The sequence below is a fragment of the Natrix helvetica genome, assembly GCF_964273705.1.
Source record: "Natrix helvetica genome assembly, chromosome: 2".
Lineage (NCBI taxonomy): Eukaryota > Metazoa > Chordata > Lepidosauria > Squamata > Natricidae > Natrix > Natrix helvetica.
Genome location: NC_138552.1, coordinates 110504048 through 110522138, shown reverse-complemented (window position 1 = coordinate 110522138; position 18091 = coordinate 110504048). Strand labels below are relative to the sequence as shown.

The 18091-nt window shown below is 41.8% G+C and overlaps 1 protein-coding gene across 8 annotated transcripts in view; it reads right to left on the bottom strand.

Annotated features, from left to right (window-relative positions):
* Positions 1-2556: 2556 nt before the first annotated feature.
* The window catches only part of PTPN6 (protein tyrosine phosphatase non-receptor type 6), a 50776-nt gene continuing 35241 nt past the window's right edge, over positions 2557-18091 (bottom strand). For all 8 annotated transcript variants that reach the window (XM_081945799.1, XM_081945798.1, XM_081945801.1 and 5 more), the window contains 5 exons: positions 16882-17036; positions 8966-9033; positions 5917-6068; positions 4706-4803; positions 2557-3447 (listed from right to left, as the gene is read on the bottom strand). In XM_081945799.1, the coding sequence (XP_081801925.1) occupies positions 3327-3447; positions 4706-4803; positions 5917-6068; positions 8966-9033; positions 16882-17036 (594 nt within the window). In that variant the 3' untranslated portion in view covers positions 2557-3326. The remainder of the gene's footprint in view (positions 3448-4705; positions 4804-5916; positions 6069-8965; positions 9034-16881; positions 17037-18091) is intronic.

Below are 18091 nucleotides of genomic sequence, written 5' to 3'. Positions count from 1 at the left end.
TTGGGGGGGGGGGGGAGAAAAGACCTTCAGGATAAAATAGATCTTAGACTGTACCAAAAAAGTCAGTAAAGCAGCGGCAATTTTCAGAAATTACCTGTTCGGACCAGATAATAACATCAATCATACACTTTCGCTGCAGGGGAAATTGGAATGATTATGGTAGATAAAATGAAAAGGCCCTCTTTCTACTGGGTAGTGCTTAACCAACTCAATCTTTGTTTTGTTTGTTTTGTTTTTATTGGATTTATATGCCGCCCTTCTCCCAAAGGACTCAGGGCGGCGTACAACATTAAAAAACACCCCCCCCCCGAAAGTTAAAAAAGAAATTAAATACATATCCAAAAAAAAACAAACCCAATTTATAAGATCTTCAGCACTACTGGCTGTAGTTGAACACCTGAAAATGCCTTGACACTTTCTCAAGCAGCTGTTTCAAAGAATGTGATGACATACCACAAGAGGGCAGTGTGGTGATTAAAAAAAAACTCCCAAGGAATATGGAATTAAGATATCTTTTTTGGGGGTGGGATTTCTGTAGTTGAGGAACTGTAATACAAAAATGGATAGGGAATCAGTGGGAAATTCACCAAATCAGTGGCTCTGCAGAGAAAATCAATGTTTTACATTTTTATTTTCAATATTTATAATCTGCCCCAATTCTAACAGAATCTGGGTGGGTAGCAATATACAGGTAGTTGTTAACTTACAACCGTAACTGAGCCATAATTTCTGTTGCTAAGCAAGACAGTTGTTAAGTGAGTTTTGCTTCATTTTCTGGCTTTTCTGGCAACAGTTGTTAAATGAATCACTGCAAGTTGTTGAATTAGTAACAAGGTTAAGTGAATCTGACTTCGTTGACTTTGCTTCTCCCAAAATATCGCAAAAAGTGATCCCATGATCCCGGGACATTGCAAATGTCATAAATACATATTAGTTGCCAAGTGACTGGATTTTGATCAGGTGACCGTGGGGATGCTGCAATGGTCATAAGGATGAAAAACAGTCATAAGTCAGTTTTTTAGCACCGTTGTAACTTTGAACAGTCACTAAATGAATGGTTATAAATCGAGGAACTACCTGTAGCCTGTATATTGTTGCAAAGCACTTTTCTGATCCCTACATTCCCCTAGCCCAGAGGTTTTCAAACTTGGCAACTTGAAGACTTGTGGACTTCAACTCCCAGAATTCTCCAGCCATCTGGCTGGAGAATTCTGGGAGTTGAAGTCCACAAGTCTTCAAGTTGCCAAGTTTGAAGACCCCCACCCTAGCCTATTTTAATCCAAGTATCTTTTGATTTTTCCTTGCCCTTCAAACTCATGCAGAAAACTAAATGGTTTCAGAATAAATTTAAAATGCAGTGATATTTTACGCTTAATATTACACATTACCTGGAATGTCTCAGGATTGCCTGAAATATAGCCCTATATCCATGTAATAATTCCATCTGGTGGTGAATGTATGCTGATTTCAGTGTTCACTAGCTTTATACGTATCGGTAGGGAGGCAGGAGGAGGAACCACCTTAAAAATCCAAATAGTGGCAGGCGTAGAATGTGGAAGGCACAAATGTTTGTATTTAACCAATGACAGATTTGTCACTTTTCTATGAGCTCATATGGATCCCCCCCTAACTCACATACTTATCCAAGACCCCTCATGGAATCTGTTTAAAATACTAGTTAGTATTTATTTAGAAAATGTGTATAGCCACCTACTTGCTCACAGTGAGGAGGTTTACAAACAATAAAAATACAATATAGAAAAAAATTAAAAATAAAAACAATAACCACCCATTCATCAACTACAACACACAGTCAAATAAGCCAGTTGATGGGCTCCATCCCACTCTGGGTTCCCCAGGTCCACTGGCAAAACCAAATCTTCAGAGCCGTACAAGAGTGTCAAAATGGGGAGAGGGTGTTAATGTCTGAAGGGACGATATTCCAAAGAGAGGGATCCGCCATGGATTATGTCCATATTTTGGGTCCTACCTCCTTAGGGGACACAACCCTCCACATTCCTTGCCTCCCTGCTCTAGTGGGCTGGGTGGATATGACTGGCAAGAGACAGTCCCTCTGATAACCTGGTCCCAAGCCAGGAAGGACTTTAAAGGTGAGAAGCAGCACCTTGAATTGCACCCAGAAGCCTTTACCTTTACCTTTAACTTTATTTCGATTTTTATACCGCCCCCCTCTCCCCAAAGGGACTCGGGGCGGCAAACTGGCAACCAATGCAGCTCCCGCAGGAGAGGGGATACACATGTACACTGAGGTCTGCACAAAACCATGTAGGCTGCTGCATATTGAACCAACTGGAGCCTCCAGATGCTTTTCAAGGGTAGCGCCGTGTAGCAGAACAAGTTGCAATGGTCAAGGCAGGAGGTGACTAGGACATGAATGGCCATGAGTAGGGCATTTTTGATCCAGGAAAGGCCGTAGCTAGTGTAACTATACAGTTGAGCATAGGGCCTCCTGGCCATGTCTACATTAAACTCTATGCTATATTAAAATATATTCATATATTAAGTAGATATATTGAGCAAGTGAGAGGAGGCACATACCAAACAAACATCTGGTTTATTTACAGAGTAAAGCAACCCAATTTACTATTTACAGAGTGCACTTGCCAAATGGTTGGTGAATAAACAGATAGCTGTAGAGCTTGTGGTTCCCAATTGTAAATGGAACATGGTCAGCTTTGATCTGATGAAGTTTCAAACAAACACTAGGAAGAAACTGGATTAGAAAGCTTAAGCTATAGAAGCAATGCTTATTGAAAAGCACTGTATTTAGCCTCTGGGTCCAATAAGTGGAATGGCCCAAAGCGAAAGTACATGGTTTGCCAGATCCAGATCCATACTAAGCTTTGTACCACCTAGTAAGGAGTACATTCTAAAAAATGGGAAGGGCTAGGCCCTCTTAGGAAAGGTCTAGGGAACACAAGCAGGTGATTTAGTTTTTAGACTAAAGAAGAAGATACTTTGCACAGACTCAAAAACAGTAGAGATCTAGCTCGTAGTTGGGGAAGTTTAGGAGATAATGAAGGAATCAAGGCAATAAATTGGTGGCCGAGAACCACAGCCTGCACAATCTCGGTGGGTGCAAGATTCTACATGCAAATGAAATAAACATCTAAGAGGCTTACGATAATTTAAAATAATATATGTAAGGGACCAAGGGACAAGAGAGAATAAAGTGATGAAAGGAGAAATGAAATTCCATGCAATGACCAAAATGTGTTTGGACAGCCATCTACAATTCTGTAAACCTCTAGACAAAATTGTTATTAGCCAGGACAAATGATCACTGCGAATGGAGCCAATGATGGTTATTTTTTCTTCAAAGAGCCTTTAGGTTTCTTTTCTTTCCCAGATGGTTTTTGACCCTTCTCTTCCTTTTTTCCTTTCACGCTGTCTAAATTCTCATAAAGGGTTGGTTCCTCCCTTTGCCTGTAAAAGGAGAAAAGGAGCAAAAGAAGACAAACCAAGTTCATAGAAAATGTTGAATCATTGACGGGCTTCTTATGTGCATGAGCCTCATGCAACTTTTCATATTCCTCTCTTTCTTGCTTTAAGGGAAAACATCGTTGCTTTTTGTTTCTCAGGTGACCCACAAGAAAGCAACAATTAAATATTGGCTTTCAATCCAGTTTGGTTTGGGGGGGATTGTTATTGTTGTTGTTGTTTGGCAACTCACATTTAATCAATTTGCATAAATAGACCGAATATGATTTTGATTTACATGAAAAAATAGGGAAGTTATTCACTAAGGAGAGTGGGGTGGAAAGGAATAAATGAGAGTCTATAGATCCAGATAATGTGGTCTCAAATTATATTTGAGCTATTCAAATTCTGAGAACATGTGACAGCTTATTTAAATCCAGTTTTGTGCCCGTTCAGTAGATGGCCGTACCAATTAGTCAAAGTGAGGTGCTTTTTGCTATTTTGAAATGTGTTGGCTTCCTCATACATAGAGCAGGTTATGTAGCATTTTTAAAAACAACCTTTCAGTGGAGCACGTGTATGGCACAAAATCATATTATTGAAATGAATTTTGGACATCAATCATTCGCTTTCACATATACACAGGATCAAATTTCAGAATTCTTTCAATACATCAGATTGCCAAATTGCTGTTAAAATAGCATCAGCAAAGAAGACACTTCAAAGACGATCTGTTCAATACTTCATAGTCTTAGAGGTTCTGTTAACATTTAGCTGAAAGTGATTTTCCTGCAACTTTCATCAATTGGCTTTAATTCTAGATTTTAGAGCAACAAGAGACATGTAATCTCTATTGTGTGTGGCAAGTATTTGTAGAATGCCATCATGACTCTCTTTCATTTCCCCCCCTCTAGGCTAAATCTTTCAGCTTATCTCATAGGACATTGTTTCCCAAGTTCATATAGATATTTGTTTTCAATCATAGTACCACCCAAAAAGAGAGAATGTTTTGAAGAGTGGAACACAGCAAGTTTAGGATGTTGTAACATATGTCAGCGATAGAGACCAGGAAAATATCCATTATTCTTAGTTTCTTCTATCCAGTTTAAATTCAACATTGCTGAACATTTTTTAGACATGAAACTTGCATATAGTTCGGAGTTTGCTCCAGGAAAGAATAATGTTAATTAGCTAATGTCTACCACTTTCAGAACATTGGATTATCCTCATAAATATTATTGCTTGCTTTGAACAAAGGTCTTACCTGGAAGATTTTCTAGAAATCTTTATGTGTGAGGTCTTCTGGGCAAGTGGGTAGGTGATATTCCCATATTCTGATTCATTTAGTCTTCCTTTCGGAGACTGCAGCAGGGAGAAAAGGGATAAAAGTAAAGCTAGAGATGGTGGCGGGGGGGGGGATATTCATTGTTCACTGAACACTCTCTTATTGAATGGAAGGCAAGGAGCTGAAACTGCCAATGTGAACAGAAGGAAGCAGAAGTCAAGCACAGCAAAAACAAACACACGCTCTCCCGCCATAAATTCTTCTTCCATTTTCCAGTCTGCGAAGGAACTTGAAATCTCTCCTTTGCTGTAACCCAAACTGGCAAGTCTCTTGGTCAAGATCCACTGATTACTGCAGAGCCAGTGAAAATGACAAGGGCTCAGCCAATGAGGATAAACCAGCTAGGTTCTCTAACAAGTGTCTCTAACGTGGCTGCTAGAAGATAAATGTGCCGTAGCTATTGTCCCTTTGCTAGGGAGCTATCTTGGTGGGTGCCATCCAGAGGTGGTATTCAGCCAGTTCGGATTGGTTCTGGCGAATCGGTAGCAGAAATTTTGAGTAGTTCTGGCAAATATCACCTCTGACTGGCCCCGGCCCCACTTGCCCCGCCCCTTCCAGGAGTTTTCACATGCCCCATTTTGGCCCTCAGGTAAGTGCAGGGAGGCCCATTAGTCCCAAAACAGGGTGCATGGGGTACAGTGCATCCCCCCACAGCCCATTTTTGTTCCCAGGGGGGCTGCAGGGAGGCCTAGCCTATAAGGCTGGGTCATCCAATCAATCTATTCCAGGGGTGTCCAAACTTGGGAACTTTAAGACTTGTGGACTTCAACTCCCAGAATTCCCCAGCCAGCCATGCTGGCTGGGGAATTCTGGGAGTTGAAGTCCACAAGTCTTAAAGTTCCCAAGTTTGGACACCCCTGATCTATTCACTGCCTCCCAGCTGATAGGCTGGCTCTTCTTTTGTTGCCCTGTAGAGGAGAATGGAGCCGGAAAGCAGGTCAGTGGAGTAGGGAAGGAACAGAGATTTTGCAGTATCCTTCCCCTGCCGTGCCCGCCAAGCCACGCCCACAGAACCGGTAGTAAAAAAAAAATTGAATCCCACCACTGGTGCCATCTGCTTCTCTAGAGGAAAATGCAATCACCGCCCAAAGTAAGAGAATGGCATTTGCCCGCCTCCTTCAATCCACTACCTGCAATATGTCCCTCTTCTTTTTGCTGATCTCTATAAATTGGCATATGGCCATGTAGATGAACTTGTACTGAGCTTCAGTCTGCACCATTCCTGAGCGCTGCGACCGGACCATTTGAATGGCCTTTGGAATATCTATGTCACAGTCCAGTCCTGGGAGACAAGGAGAAAGAAAGGATGAATAGGAAAATAGGTTAAAGCATGCAGAGCTCATTTGATGTAGTGGCTAAATGCTGGCCTACAAACCAGGAGACTGGGACTTCTAGCACCACCTTAGACATGGAAACCGGCCAGATGATTTGGGGTCAGTGATGTGCGGTGAGGTTTATGGCTGGTGAGGCTGGTGATGTCATCAGGAAGGCGGGGAATGGGACCACGTGCGCAGGAGGCTGAGGCTGCCTGAGCCTCCCTCCTACACACGTGGTCCTATTCCCCACCTAGAATTTCCTAGGTCCCCATCCTAACCGAAGATTAATCAAATCTGACCCCGCTTAGTTTTCTTGGAATCAGCCATGGCCTTCTAAGCGCTACGTTCAATATCGTATCACAAAATAATAATTGTAAAAAAAAATACATCTGCTTTTTCTCTCTGTCTCTTTCAGCAGCACAATTCTTAACAAGGTGCCGGCCACATCTCGGTTTCCAGGGTCCTTTTGCGAGCGAGATGGCAGAGAAAGGGTAGCCCCCGGTCCAAAAAGTCCGTCGCACTTTCCGCTTTCGCGAGCAACTTCCCATAAACCCGCCGTTGCTCAGTGCGAGGAAGGGAGCCGCTCGCGCATGCGCATTCGCCCTGGAACCATGAGCTCCGGCGTCAGAACCCGACAGAAGGCGGGGAATGGGACCATGTGTGCAGGAGGGAGGATGAGGCTAGAGGAGCCTCCTGCACCTCCCTCTGTCCTGCACACGTGGTCCCATTCCCCGAGGCTTCTCAGCGCCTTTTCCCTTTTTTTTTCTTTTCATGATGAGAGCGGTGAGACTCTGCCTCCCCTGCCTCCCCTGACCGCACGTCCCTGTTTGGGGCCAGTCACTCACACTCCTGCTTCACAGAGTTGTTTTGGAGAAAATAGGAGGAAGTATTAGGTAGGTTCACCGCCTTGAGTTACTTATAAACAGAGGTGGATTTCTGCCGCTTTTGCCTCAGACCGGGGTGAACCGGTACTGGTGGCAGTGGGAGGTTCCGCCCACCCACCCAGACGCTTCTGTGCAGAAGCGTGCGCGCTCACAAGCGAACCAGTAGTAAAATAAATTGAAACCCACCACTGCTTATGAAGTAGTAAAGGTGGAATAAAAATCTAATAAATAAGTAAAATATGTACACAGAAGCGCTAAAGCTGTTTCTTCAGATGAAGTACACGTGTGCAGAATTTCTGGGCTGTTTTTCTGCGGCATTTAAGGTAATTTGCGAACTACTAAATATGAAAGGGTAAATTTATTTCATAAAAGATTTAATTACTAATTAAGTCATAACAACCACCCAGCAATATTTAAGCAATTTTGAATCCCACTGTTATACTTGCAAAAATGACCTGTTTATGTTCATTACAGATGTAAACAGGATTAAAGATACCTGTAGTAGCCTCCTTAAGGTCTGTAGAATTTCAACCTTGATATATTAAATATTTACTTGATCAGGATTTAAGTTTCAATGGATCTCTTCACATGCAGGGCTTGGCTCTATAAATGCCAAGGTAAATGAATGAAAGGTAGATGTAGCAACTTCCCTGTCATGGCTAATTAGGGGTCTTTCTCTACTTCTCTACCCTAATGGGCTCTGCCAACCTTTTTCCTGCTATGTCTCCCATTGAGAGAGAGAGAGAAGAGAAAAAGAAGAAAGAGAGAAGAGAGAGAAAGAAGAGAGAGAGAAGAGAGGGGAGAGAGAAAAGAGAGAGAGAGGAAAGAGAAAGGAAAGAGAAGAGAGAGGAGAGAGAGAAGAGAGGGGAGAGAGAAAAGAGAGAGAGAGGAAAGAGAAAGGAAAGAGAAGAGAGAGGAGAGAGAGAAGAGAGGGGAGAGAGAAAAGAGAGAGAGAGCAGACAAATAAGAGAGAAGTGAGAGAGAGAGAGAAGAGAGAAAGAAGAGAGAAAAGAGAGAGCAGACAAAGAAGAGAGAGAAGTGAGAGAGAGAGAAGAGAGAGCAGACAAAGAAGAGAGAGAAGTGAGAGAGAGAGAGAAGAGAGAAAAGAGAGAGAGGAAAGAGAAAGGAAAGAGAAGAGAGGAGAGAGAGAAGAGAGAGGGGAGAGAGAAAAGAAAGAGAACAGACAAAGAAGAGAGAGAAGAGAGAGAAAGAAGAGAGGAAAGAGAGAGGAAAGAGAAAGGAAAGAGAAGAGAGAGGAGAGAGAGAAGTGAGAGAGAGAGAGAAGAGAGAAAGAAGAGAGAAAGAAGAGAGAAAAGAGAGAGAGAGGGAAGAGAAAGGAAAGAGAAGAGAGGAGAGAGAGAAGAGAGAGGGGAGAGAGAAAAGAAAGAGAACAAAGAAGAGAGAGAAGAGAGAGAGAGAAGAGAGAAAGAAGAGAGGAAAGAGAGAGGAAAGAGAAAGGAAAGAGAAGAGAGAGGAGAGAGAGAAGTGAGAGAGAGAGAGAAGAGAGAAAGAAGAGAGAAAGAAGAGAGAAAGAAGAGAGAAAAGAGAGAGAGAGGGAAGAGAAAGGAAAGAGAAGAGAGGAGAGAGAGAAGAGAGAGGGGAGAGAGAAAAGAAAGAGAACAGACAAAGAAGAGAGAGAAGAGAGAGAGAGAAGAGAGAAAGAAGAGAGGAAAGAGAGAGGAAAGAGAAAGGAAAGAGAAGAGAGAGGAGAGAGAGAAGTGAGAGAGAGAGAGAAGAGAGAAAGAAGAGAGAAAGAAGAGAGAAAAGAGAGAGAGAGGGAAGAGAAAGGAAAGAGAAGAGAGAGAAGAGAGAGAAGTGAGTGAGAGAGAGAGAGAGAGAGCCTTAAGTGATCCTTGGCTATCCCTGTATGGTGTTTCCTCCCCTTTTTACATAGCATCTCGAAGGTTTACAGGTAACTAGTGGGAAGCAAAAATGGAAGCTTCAGCCAATGCAAGGTCAGATATTCAAACTGGTCTCACCTTTGGTGGAAATCATATCCACAGTCATATCAATGACAATGATGGTCCCAGTGCGACCAATCCCAGCACTGTGGAAAGAGGAAGAAATGTGGATTATGGGCACCGGTGTGCATTCCAGGCACAAAATAGGCACATTTCAATTTGTTTATGTCACTTTATGACTGTTCCACAAACAGAACTGGGGGTTGGCCCAAATCTATGTAAAATATTAAAATCACTAACAAGAACTGAGCCAACGATGACATTCTTGAGAGCAAAATACACAAACGGAAGTAACTCAGGAACAGACCATTTAAACTATGTCTTATATTTTCCTAGAGATCTGCACCAAAATCTAACAAATCTAGAGGGTTACCGCCAGCAGTGGGATTCACTTACCTTCCCTACTGGTTCGCAAATGCGAGTGCTCCCATGCCCCCCTTCTGCGCATGCGCAATGCTCACACATTACGTCGGGACGGGTGAGCAGAGCCTCCCACAGCCGCTGCTACCGGTTCACCCAAACCAAAGAGAACTGGGTGAATGCCACCTCTGGTTACCACAGAGAAAGTAGTGGCCCTCGTATTCACCAAACTAGTGAACCAGTGGGCACAGAAGTCACAGACTTGGCGCCAACGGTACTAACGGGAGTGGAGAGGTCAGAATAGTCATGGTGGATTATGCCTAGATTTGTCACCTGACAAGACACCACTGCAGCATTTCAAATAAAACCTCAGAAGTATTTATTTATTAATCACACTAATTAGGTTGCCCAATTCTTGAAAATTCTGGGTGACAAACAACAATAATGCAGTATATTAAAAAAAAATGAATCAAGGAGAGATCTGTGGTTCTCCTGGGAGAAACAGCCCACAACCAACCTTGCATCAATCCAAAGAAATCCTTCACTCATGGGACAGAGCCAGGGCTTCAGGGTCAAGAGCAGGGTAGGGGCCATTTCAATTTCTTTCTTCCAGAGGTATGAACAAGGGTAAACAATAATGTTACACTACTATGTCCTGGCCTGAACCTTGACCAGAAAATATCTAAATTATTAGTTTCTTCTGGGGCCTCTGAAGCTGCAGTGCAGCCATCTTCTCAACTACCTTCTTCAAGAATGGGAGCTTGGAAACTCAAGACAAATTGCTAAATGTTTTATCTGATTTGATGGATAATTTAGGCTAAAGTAATAGACCAGCAAAATGCTATGGACATAGTATACCGAGATTTCAGTAAGGCATTCGACAAAGTAAATCACAGCCTACTCCGTAGTAAGCTAGAAAAATATATCGAATAGACAGCATCACCACCAGATGGATTTGTAACTGGCTGACAAACGGTACTCAACGAGGAGTCCTTAATGGTACTGCATCTACACTGAGGAAAGTAAGCAGTGGGGTACCACAAGGTTCTGTTTTAGGCCCAGTACTCTTTAATTTCTTCATAAATTATTCAGATGAGGGTTTAGAAGGGGAACTCATCAAATTTGCAGATGACCCTAAGCTGGCAGGAATAGCCAACACCCCAGAAAACAAGCTCAGGATCCAAAAGGAACAATGGGCCCTATTGGACAAAATGAATTTTCATGTTAGAAAAAAACCAAGTTTTACATTTAGGCAGGAAAAAACAAAGGTATAACTAGAGATTAGGTGAAACCTGACTCAAAAACAGTAACTGTGAGAGGGACCTTGGTATCCTAGTGGATGATCACTTAAATATGAGCCAGCAGTGTGGCCAAAAAAAGCTAATACAATCCTTGGTTGTATAAACAGAGGCACAGAATCAAAAACATGGGAAGTATTAGTACCACTTTATAAAACCTTAGTAAGACACCTGGAATATTGCATCCAGTTTTGGTCACCATACTACCAAAAAGATGTTGAGACTTTGGAAAACATGTAGAGAAGAACAACTAAGATGATTAAAGGCCAGGAGATTAAAACATATGAAGAACAGTTGCTGGATTTGGAGTTGGCTAGTCTAGAGAAAAGGAGGAGTAGGGGTGACATGATAGCAGTATTCCAGTATTTGAGGGGCTGCCACAAAGAGGAGGGGGTCAACTTATTCTCCAAAGCACCAGAAGGCAGGACAAGAAACAATGGATGGAAACTAATCAAGGAGAGAAGCAACCTGGAATTAAGGAGACACTTCCTAATAGCGAGGAAAATTAACCAGTGGAACAGCTTGCCTTCAAAAATTGTGGGTTCTTAATTGCTCGAGGTTTGTAAGAAGAGTCTGGACAGTCACTTGTCTGAAATGGTTAGGTTCTCCTACTTGAACAAGGAACTGGACTAGAAGATTTCCAAGGTCCCTTCCAGCTCTATTCTACTCTAGCATTCTAGCTTGTGGACATATGGAAACAAAAAAGAAATAGCAATTCAAGAGAATACACCTACTTTTCTCAAAGACATGGGTCCTTTTCAAGAATAGATATGATATGGATTTCAAATAATTTGTCTAATAAGGTTTCTAAAGTAGACATATTAGCAGACTTTCATATCATAAACCTGTGCGTTTGGTTTGTAAAAGGAAATCCAATTCTTTTAGATGGAGACTAATTTACATTTGGGAGAGACATTTTTCAGGAGAAAAAAATAGTGGAGGACTGTAAAGAGAAAGAATTTTGTGAAAATGATTTAACAAAGATACTGGTTTAAGTACCTTCACTGGAAGTAAAACTTTTATCAGAGGATACTTCTTACAACATAATAATGAATTCAAAAAGAAGAGGCAAAAGAAAACACAAGCTCTTTTGGATGAGATAAAAAGAAAATAATTAAATAAATTTATAGGAAAAAAAATCCCTAACAAATTAGGCTTTTACAATTACAGTTATCTATGCTAATAGCAAGAGAAATGGGAACAAAAATGAAAAGCAAAATTGTTTTTGAGTTCACAAACAAATCAGGGAAATGGTTGGCATATAAATTACTAAAAGAAAAAGAAATGGAATAGCATTGAAACTACAAGAGGTAAATACTGTACTAAAGGACAAAGTGGCCAAGCAAAAGACATTTCATCAATATTTTTCTAACTTGTATAAAGCAAATGAAATCTCTCTGGAAAAAATATAAACGAATACTTAAAGCAGGGGAGGGGAATGATGACCCTTTTATGACTTGTGGACTTCAACTCCTAGAATTCCAGAGCCAAATATAAAACAAGGTAAGAGAATTATGGGAATAAAGAGACGTAATTAAAAAGAGACTGAAAAGTTAAGGGGTTTGAAGATGATTGGATGTTGGTTTTGGCAAATCCTTTAATGGAATTCAAAGATTAATGGGAAAACTAAAAGAATTTGGTGCATTAGTCAGTTTTAAGATCAACAAACAGAAGATGAAGATGTTAACAAAAAACATGAAGAATTTATGAAGAAAAATCAGACATCACAATGACAGATATAATTGTATGCCACTTAAAATAAATATGTTAAGCATAGTATTAGTTTTAAAAGATATGTTGAGGAGGAGGAGGAGGATGAAGATGATGTTATCCATTATCAACTTCTATCCTCAAAACGACATGATAAGGTACTGCACACCAGAACAACTAGACACAAGGACAGTTTTTTCCTGAATGCCATCACTCTACTTAACAATTAATTCCCACAACACTGTCAATATTTTACCAAAAATGTATTACTATTATTTTCTTCTCTTCCTTCCTAGTATCTATCTCTCCCCACTTATGACTATAACCATGTTGCTTGTATCTTTCAATTTATATTGTTTTTATTGTTTCCTAGTATGATTTGATAGCTTATTAGTAACCTTGGCTATCACTAAGTGTTGTATCTTTTTATTCTTGATGAATGTATTTTTACTTTATGTACACTGAGAGCATATGCAGCAAAGACAAATTCCGTGTGTGTCTAATCACAGCCAATAAAGAATTCTATTCTATTCTATTCTATTCTATTCTATTCTATTCTATTCTATTCTATTGTAAGTCGAGTCCAACTTTTGGCAATTCGCTGGGCAGGTCTCTACATTTGTCATTGCTGGAGAGACCGTGATGTAATAAAAATGAATGTTCTACCTAGAATGGTGTTTTTGTTTCAGACAATATGTGCAGTGGCGTAGCGTGGTGGGTGCAGGGGGGGCGGCCGCACTGGGCGCAACATCTGCGGGGGGCGCGCTCGCACTCGCAGCTCTCTGCCCCTGCCTGGCTCACTCACTCTCTCTCACTGCAGTGCTGGCTGTGCAAATCCGATCCCAGCCGCCGGGTCGCCGCCCACTGTGGAGTGGTGTGTGTGCCAGCAGTGGAAGAGACTCGAGTGCTAAAATCCACGGGTTAGGGGGCGCAAATTACTTGCCTTGCCCCGGGTGCTGACAACCCACGCTACGCCACTGAATATGTGTTTTGACAATTTAAATGATGCACCATTTAAACAGCGGCAAAAAGATACATCTAAAATTGTAAACATGGAACCACAAATTAAATATAAAAGGTTTCAGGATGCAAAGGAAAGAAGATGGCTGTAGTAGAATTGAAATTTCATTTTGCACTTCAGTTTGGATGAAAGAGTCAGTGATGCCAAAAAACAGAAGGCTCCTGGAGCATGAGATATGGATGGCATGGGTATTTGTCAAAGTTGTAGATTTTAAAAATCATTTGTTAAATATGCGTTAATGAGAAAATTGAATAGGCACAAATCCAGGTTGTGACTTCCCAAAAACTTTGTGGTTCTCCCCACAAGAAGCATTTTATAGATGAAAATTAATAGGCTAATACAAATGATTAATTTATTATAAGATCCTAGAAATGTGTAAAGCAGTATACAAAATAAATGGGTGGCAGAGGGACATAGCTTCCAATGGTTTTATTTACAGTTATTAGAAAAATCTAATCTAAACAAAAGAGTTAATGGAGTATGAAATAAAATTGTATACAAATGATGAACATATAATTACTAAAATGTATAAACTTTTATTAATATTTAAAACAGAAGAACAAGTAAAAGAATATATGATAGTGGGCTAAACATTTTGGTTATAAAATACAGATGGAATGGGAGAATATGTGGTTTAAAGGACAGAAATTTAACTACGTTATAATCTTAAAAAGGATTTTGATAAGGTGATGTACCATAGGGATATGACACCAGAGAAATTGTCTTGAATACATAAAAGCACTTCAAATACATGTTGGAAATGCAAACAAGAAAAAAGGACATTTTATCATACTTGATGGACATGTAAAAAAGTTAGAAAATATGGGATTCAAATAAACATGTTGATTTAGGTGATTTCAAAGATTAAGATACAAATCATACTGGAGAACTTTCTTTTGTTTCTGATGGACAAATTGTTGGAAAAAATGCATGGGAATTTGTTTTTGTTATTTGGCAAAACTTACAATGAAAGAATGGTTGCTGAAGATGATGGAAATCACTGAGAGGCCCAGTGGATTTCCTTGATTAGTATAAGTATAATCTTTATTGTCATTGTACTTAAAAACAACAAAATTGGTTTTAGAGAAATTAAAGAAAAAACAATATCTATATTTACTGATGGAAACTTCTTATAGACTTTTTATGGGAAAGAGAAAGAAGAAATGAAAGACAACAGAGTCCTAGGCTGCATCAACAGAGACAGAACAGGGGTGGTATTCAACCAGTTCGCACCGGTCCATGTGAACCGGTAGCAGAAATTTGGCATGGGTCACGGAACTGGTAGTGACTGCTGGCTGGCCATGCCCCTGAACCGGTCACCTGGTCATTGCTCACTCGCCCTGCCTGCCCACTCGACACTCGCTCAATCTACCCACCCATTCGACACTCGCTCGCTCGCCCTGCCCACCCGCTCAACGCTTGCTCAACACTTGCCCCGCCCATCCCAGTCCTATATATGTTGCCTTCACTTCACCATGCGGCTGAGCTACATGCCTCGCCAGTCACTTCCGTGCCTCTCCCACTCTGCTCAGCTCACCAAAAGTAAGTAAGCATGCCGCCCGCTCACCCTTTGCCTTGGGTTGGGGACTGGGACCGCGGGGACGTGCCATTCCCTGATGCCCCGGAGCCACTGCCTGCCTCGGCTGGGTTTGGGAATTCACCATTCCCGGGCTCTGGCCATGTCTCGGAGCTGCCACTCTCTCACCACCCATTCTCCCTTCGCCAGTCACACATGTTGCCCCATTTCTCCTCCTTTAGTAGCCCCAGCCCTAGCCCCACTTCCCCCACCACCACCACTGCTTACCTTTCTGCTGCGGTGGCTGGTCAGGATTCCAGAAGGCAAGCTGATCTCCAGTAGTTTTTGGCAGCCCCCAGCCAGCCGCAGCTGCTGGGAAGCAGCTGGCAAAGAAGCCTCTTTGAGAGCCACTTTGTGACTGTGGCGGCTGGCCGCAGACCATCGAAAAGTACCGGAGGTCGCCCAAAAAGCCGCTGCCACTCTGTTCTTCGTGCACATGCATTCCATTGCCTTGCAAGTTTGAGCTGGGAGACTTCTTTGCCAGCTGCTTCCCAGCAGCGGAAGCTGGCTGGGGGTCACCAAAAACTACCGGAGGTCAGCTTGTCTTCCGGAATCTGGAACAGCCATGACAGGAGGACAGTAAGCAGCCCAAGCAAAGAGGCGGTGGGGGGAGGAGGAAGCAGGGCTAGGGCTGGAGTTGCTAAAGGAGGGGAATGGGGTGAAGGGAGGGCAGGACAGCATACAGGTAGATAGATAGAAATTCCAAAAAAATCCTACCTTTTTCTGTGGGTGTGGTTTGGGGGTTCATGTGACTGAATGGGCATAGACATGAGTGATGTTATGTTGGCCATGCCCACTCAGTCACATGATCCCCTACCTAGCCACGCCTACCAAACCGGTAACAAAAAAGTTTGAAAACCACCACTGGGATAGAACCAAGATCATGTGAAGATCACATGATTTGGAATCCTGCATTCAGTTTTGGTCGCCACAATGTAGAAAAGATGTGGAGACTCTAGAAAGAGTGCAGAGAAGAGCAACAAAGATGATTAGGGGACTGGAGACTAAAACATATGAAGAACGGTTGCAGGAACTGGGTATGTTTAGTTTAAGAGAAAGAAGGACTAGGGGAGACATGATAGCAGTCTTCCAATATCTCAGGGGCTGTCACAGAGAGGAGGGGGGTCAACTATTCTCCAAGGCACCTGGGGCAAAGACAAGAAGCAATGGATGGAAGCTTATCAAATAGAGATCTAACCTAGAACTAAGGATAAATTTCCTGACATTGAGAGCAGTTACTCAGTGGAACAGCTTGCATCCAGAAGTTGTGGTTACTCCGTCACTAGAAGTTTCTAAGAACAACCATTTGTCTGAAATGGTATTGGGCAGTGTAATGGCTAACCTTTTTGTCATCGTGTGCTGAAAGCATTCATGTGCATGACAGCGCATGCGCACGCACCCACGCCCATAATGCAATGCACGTGCGGCGGTAGGGAGGCGTGCAGCATGCAGGATGGAGCTGAGCTGGGGCAATGGCTCTCGTGCCTGCAGAGAGGGCTCTGTGTGCCATAGATTCACCATCACAGGCAATAGGGTCTCCTGCTTGAGAAGGGGGTTGGTCTAGAAGGCCTCCAAGGTCCCTTGCAATTCTGTTATTGTGTTATTTATGATTTTGATAATTAGCCAAGACAGACTACTGAAAGAAGAGAGATATGTTGTAGCTTTAGAGAAAGAGGTAAATTTATAATTATTCTTGTAGCTGATATAAAATTGGAAGCCATTTCGTTGTATCTTTTTCCTTTCTTTTTATTTACTTTTTCCCTCGCACTTTTTATTTGATTTCCTTTTTCTTTCATTTTATTAGTTTGTATTGATTCTTATCTTCTTTTTAAAAACTTTTAAAAAGAAGCTAAACTTTAAAACATGGTCTGCTTTGCTAGATACCAGATAAATAAAATTCCCAGTAGCATGCAGAGTTTTCTTTGTGGTATATTTCACAGTATGCCCCCATTAGCAGCAGATCACTCACCTGCAGTGCACTACGATGGGTCCAGCTCTTGGGACACTTTCCTGCATCCGATTGAGTTCATCAAGGAAATTAAGAACCCCTCCAGGCTCACTGGGCACTCCGTGGTCTGGCCAGCTCAGGTATTGGTAATGCCAGATGTCTCTCACAGCCTCACCCTAATATGTGAATACAAAGCACATCCTCATCTCTTCTGTTTTTTTCTTCTATTCTGGGCTGTTCCTGTTTGCAGTAACTAAAAAACACGCCCACAAAGCTCCTGATATTGACAGTAGAAGATGAGTTTTCTTTTTCTGCCAGTCAGTCAGCCAGAAACTTCAGGACGACAAAGAAGGTTTCCTCTGCCCAACTCTCATTCAGGAACAGATGTTCCAGACCTTGGTACATTTGGCCTCCATGCACTGGGCTTCGTAATGGCTTATTCATTGCCATTAACCATGGGTTCATCTAATACTGTATCTCAGAGGTTGTACCAGGTTCTGTGTTAAAGCTTAGACCAAAGAAAGTGCCAAAGAGCAAATAAATTAAAAAGGGTATCTTGAGATCAACTTTACCCAAAATCTGGCAGAATATTCCTGCAAAAGAGCAGTGCTTGCAATCTTGATGAAGTTATTCTAAAGTGTTCTGAATGAAGGAAACTCAGGAAGAGGAATAAATGTTTCTTCCCCTTCTCTTAAACATCCAGCTGGGATTTGTTAACACTGAAAAATGGATCCTGCATTAAGCTGGAGGTGAAACCAAGGAAAAAAAGTAATATTTCCCCCTTGCTGCCTTGTATTGTTTACTTGCATGCACAGAGCAATTTTGCTTCATTTTTTTCCTGACTTTTAAAATGATAGTTTTCTATTTTCCTGAAATGATATTCCTTATTTTCAAGGAAAAATTTAAAAACAGTTTTAAAAACATAGTTACAGGACTTTCATCGCAAATATAACACAGCTCATTAAGTGTGAAATGTCGGGTTTTTGATGCTCCCTGAAACTATTGTTTTATTGCAGACATTTCATTACCAGGGTAGGTAATATCATCCATGACAGAGGGAGAATGGGGTTTGCTGGTTTTTTATATACAGCAGGTTTCCTTCTTAATGGCTCCTTCATTAGAGTATTTGGTTCTGATGGTTTCCTGCTTCTCTGGGTGTTGGCTGCTGGAGGGGATGTGTTCTGGAGGACTGAACTGCCATCCATCTACTATATTGTCTCTCCCAGTTTGT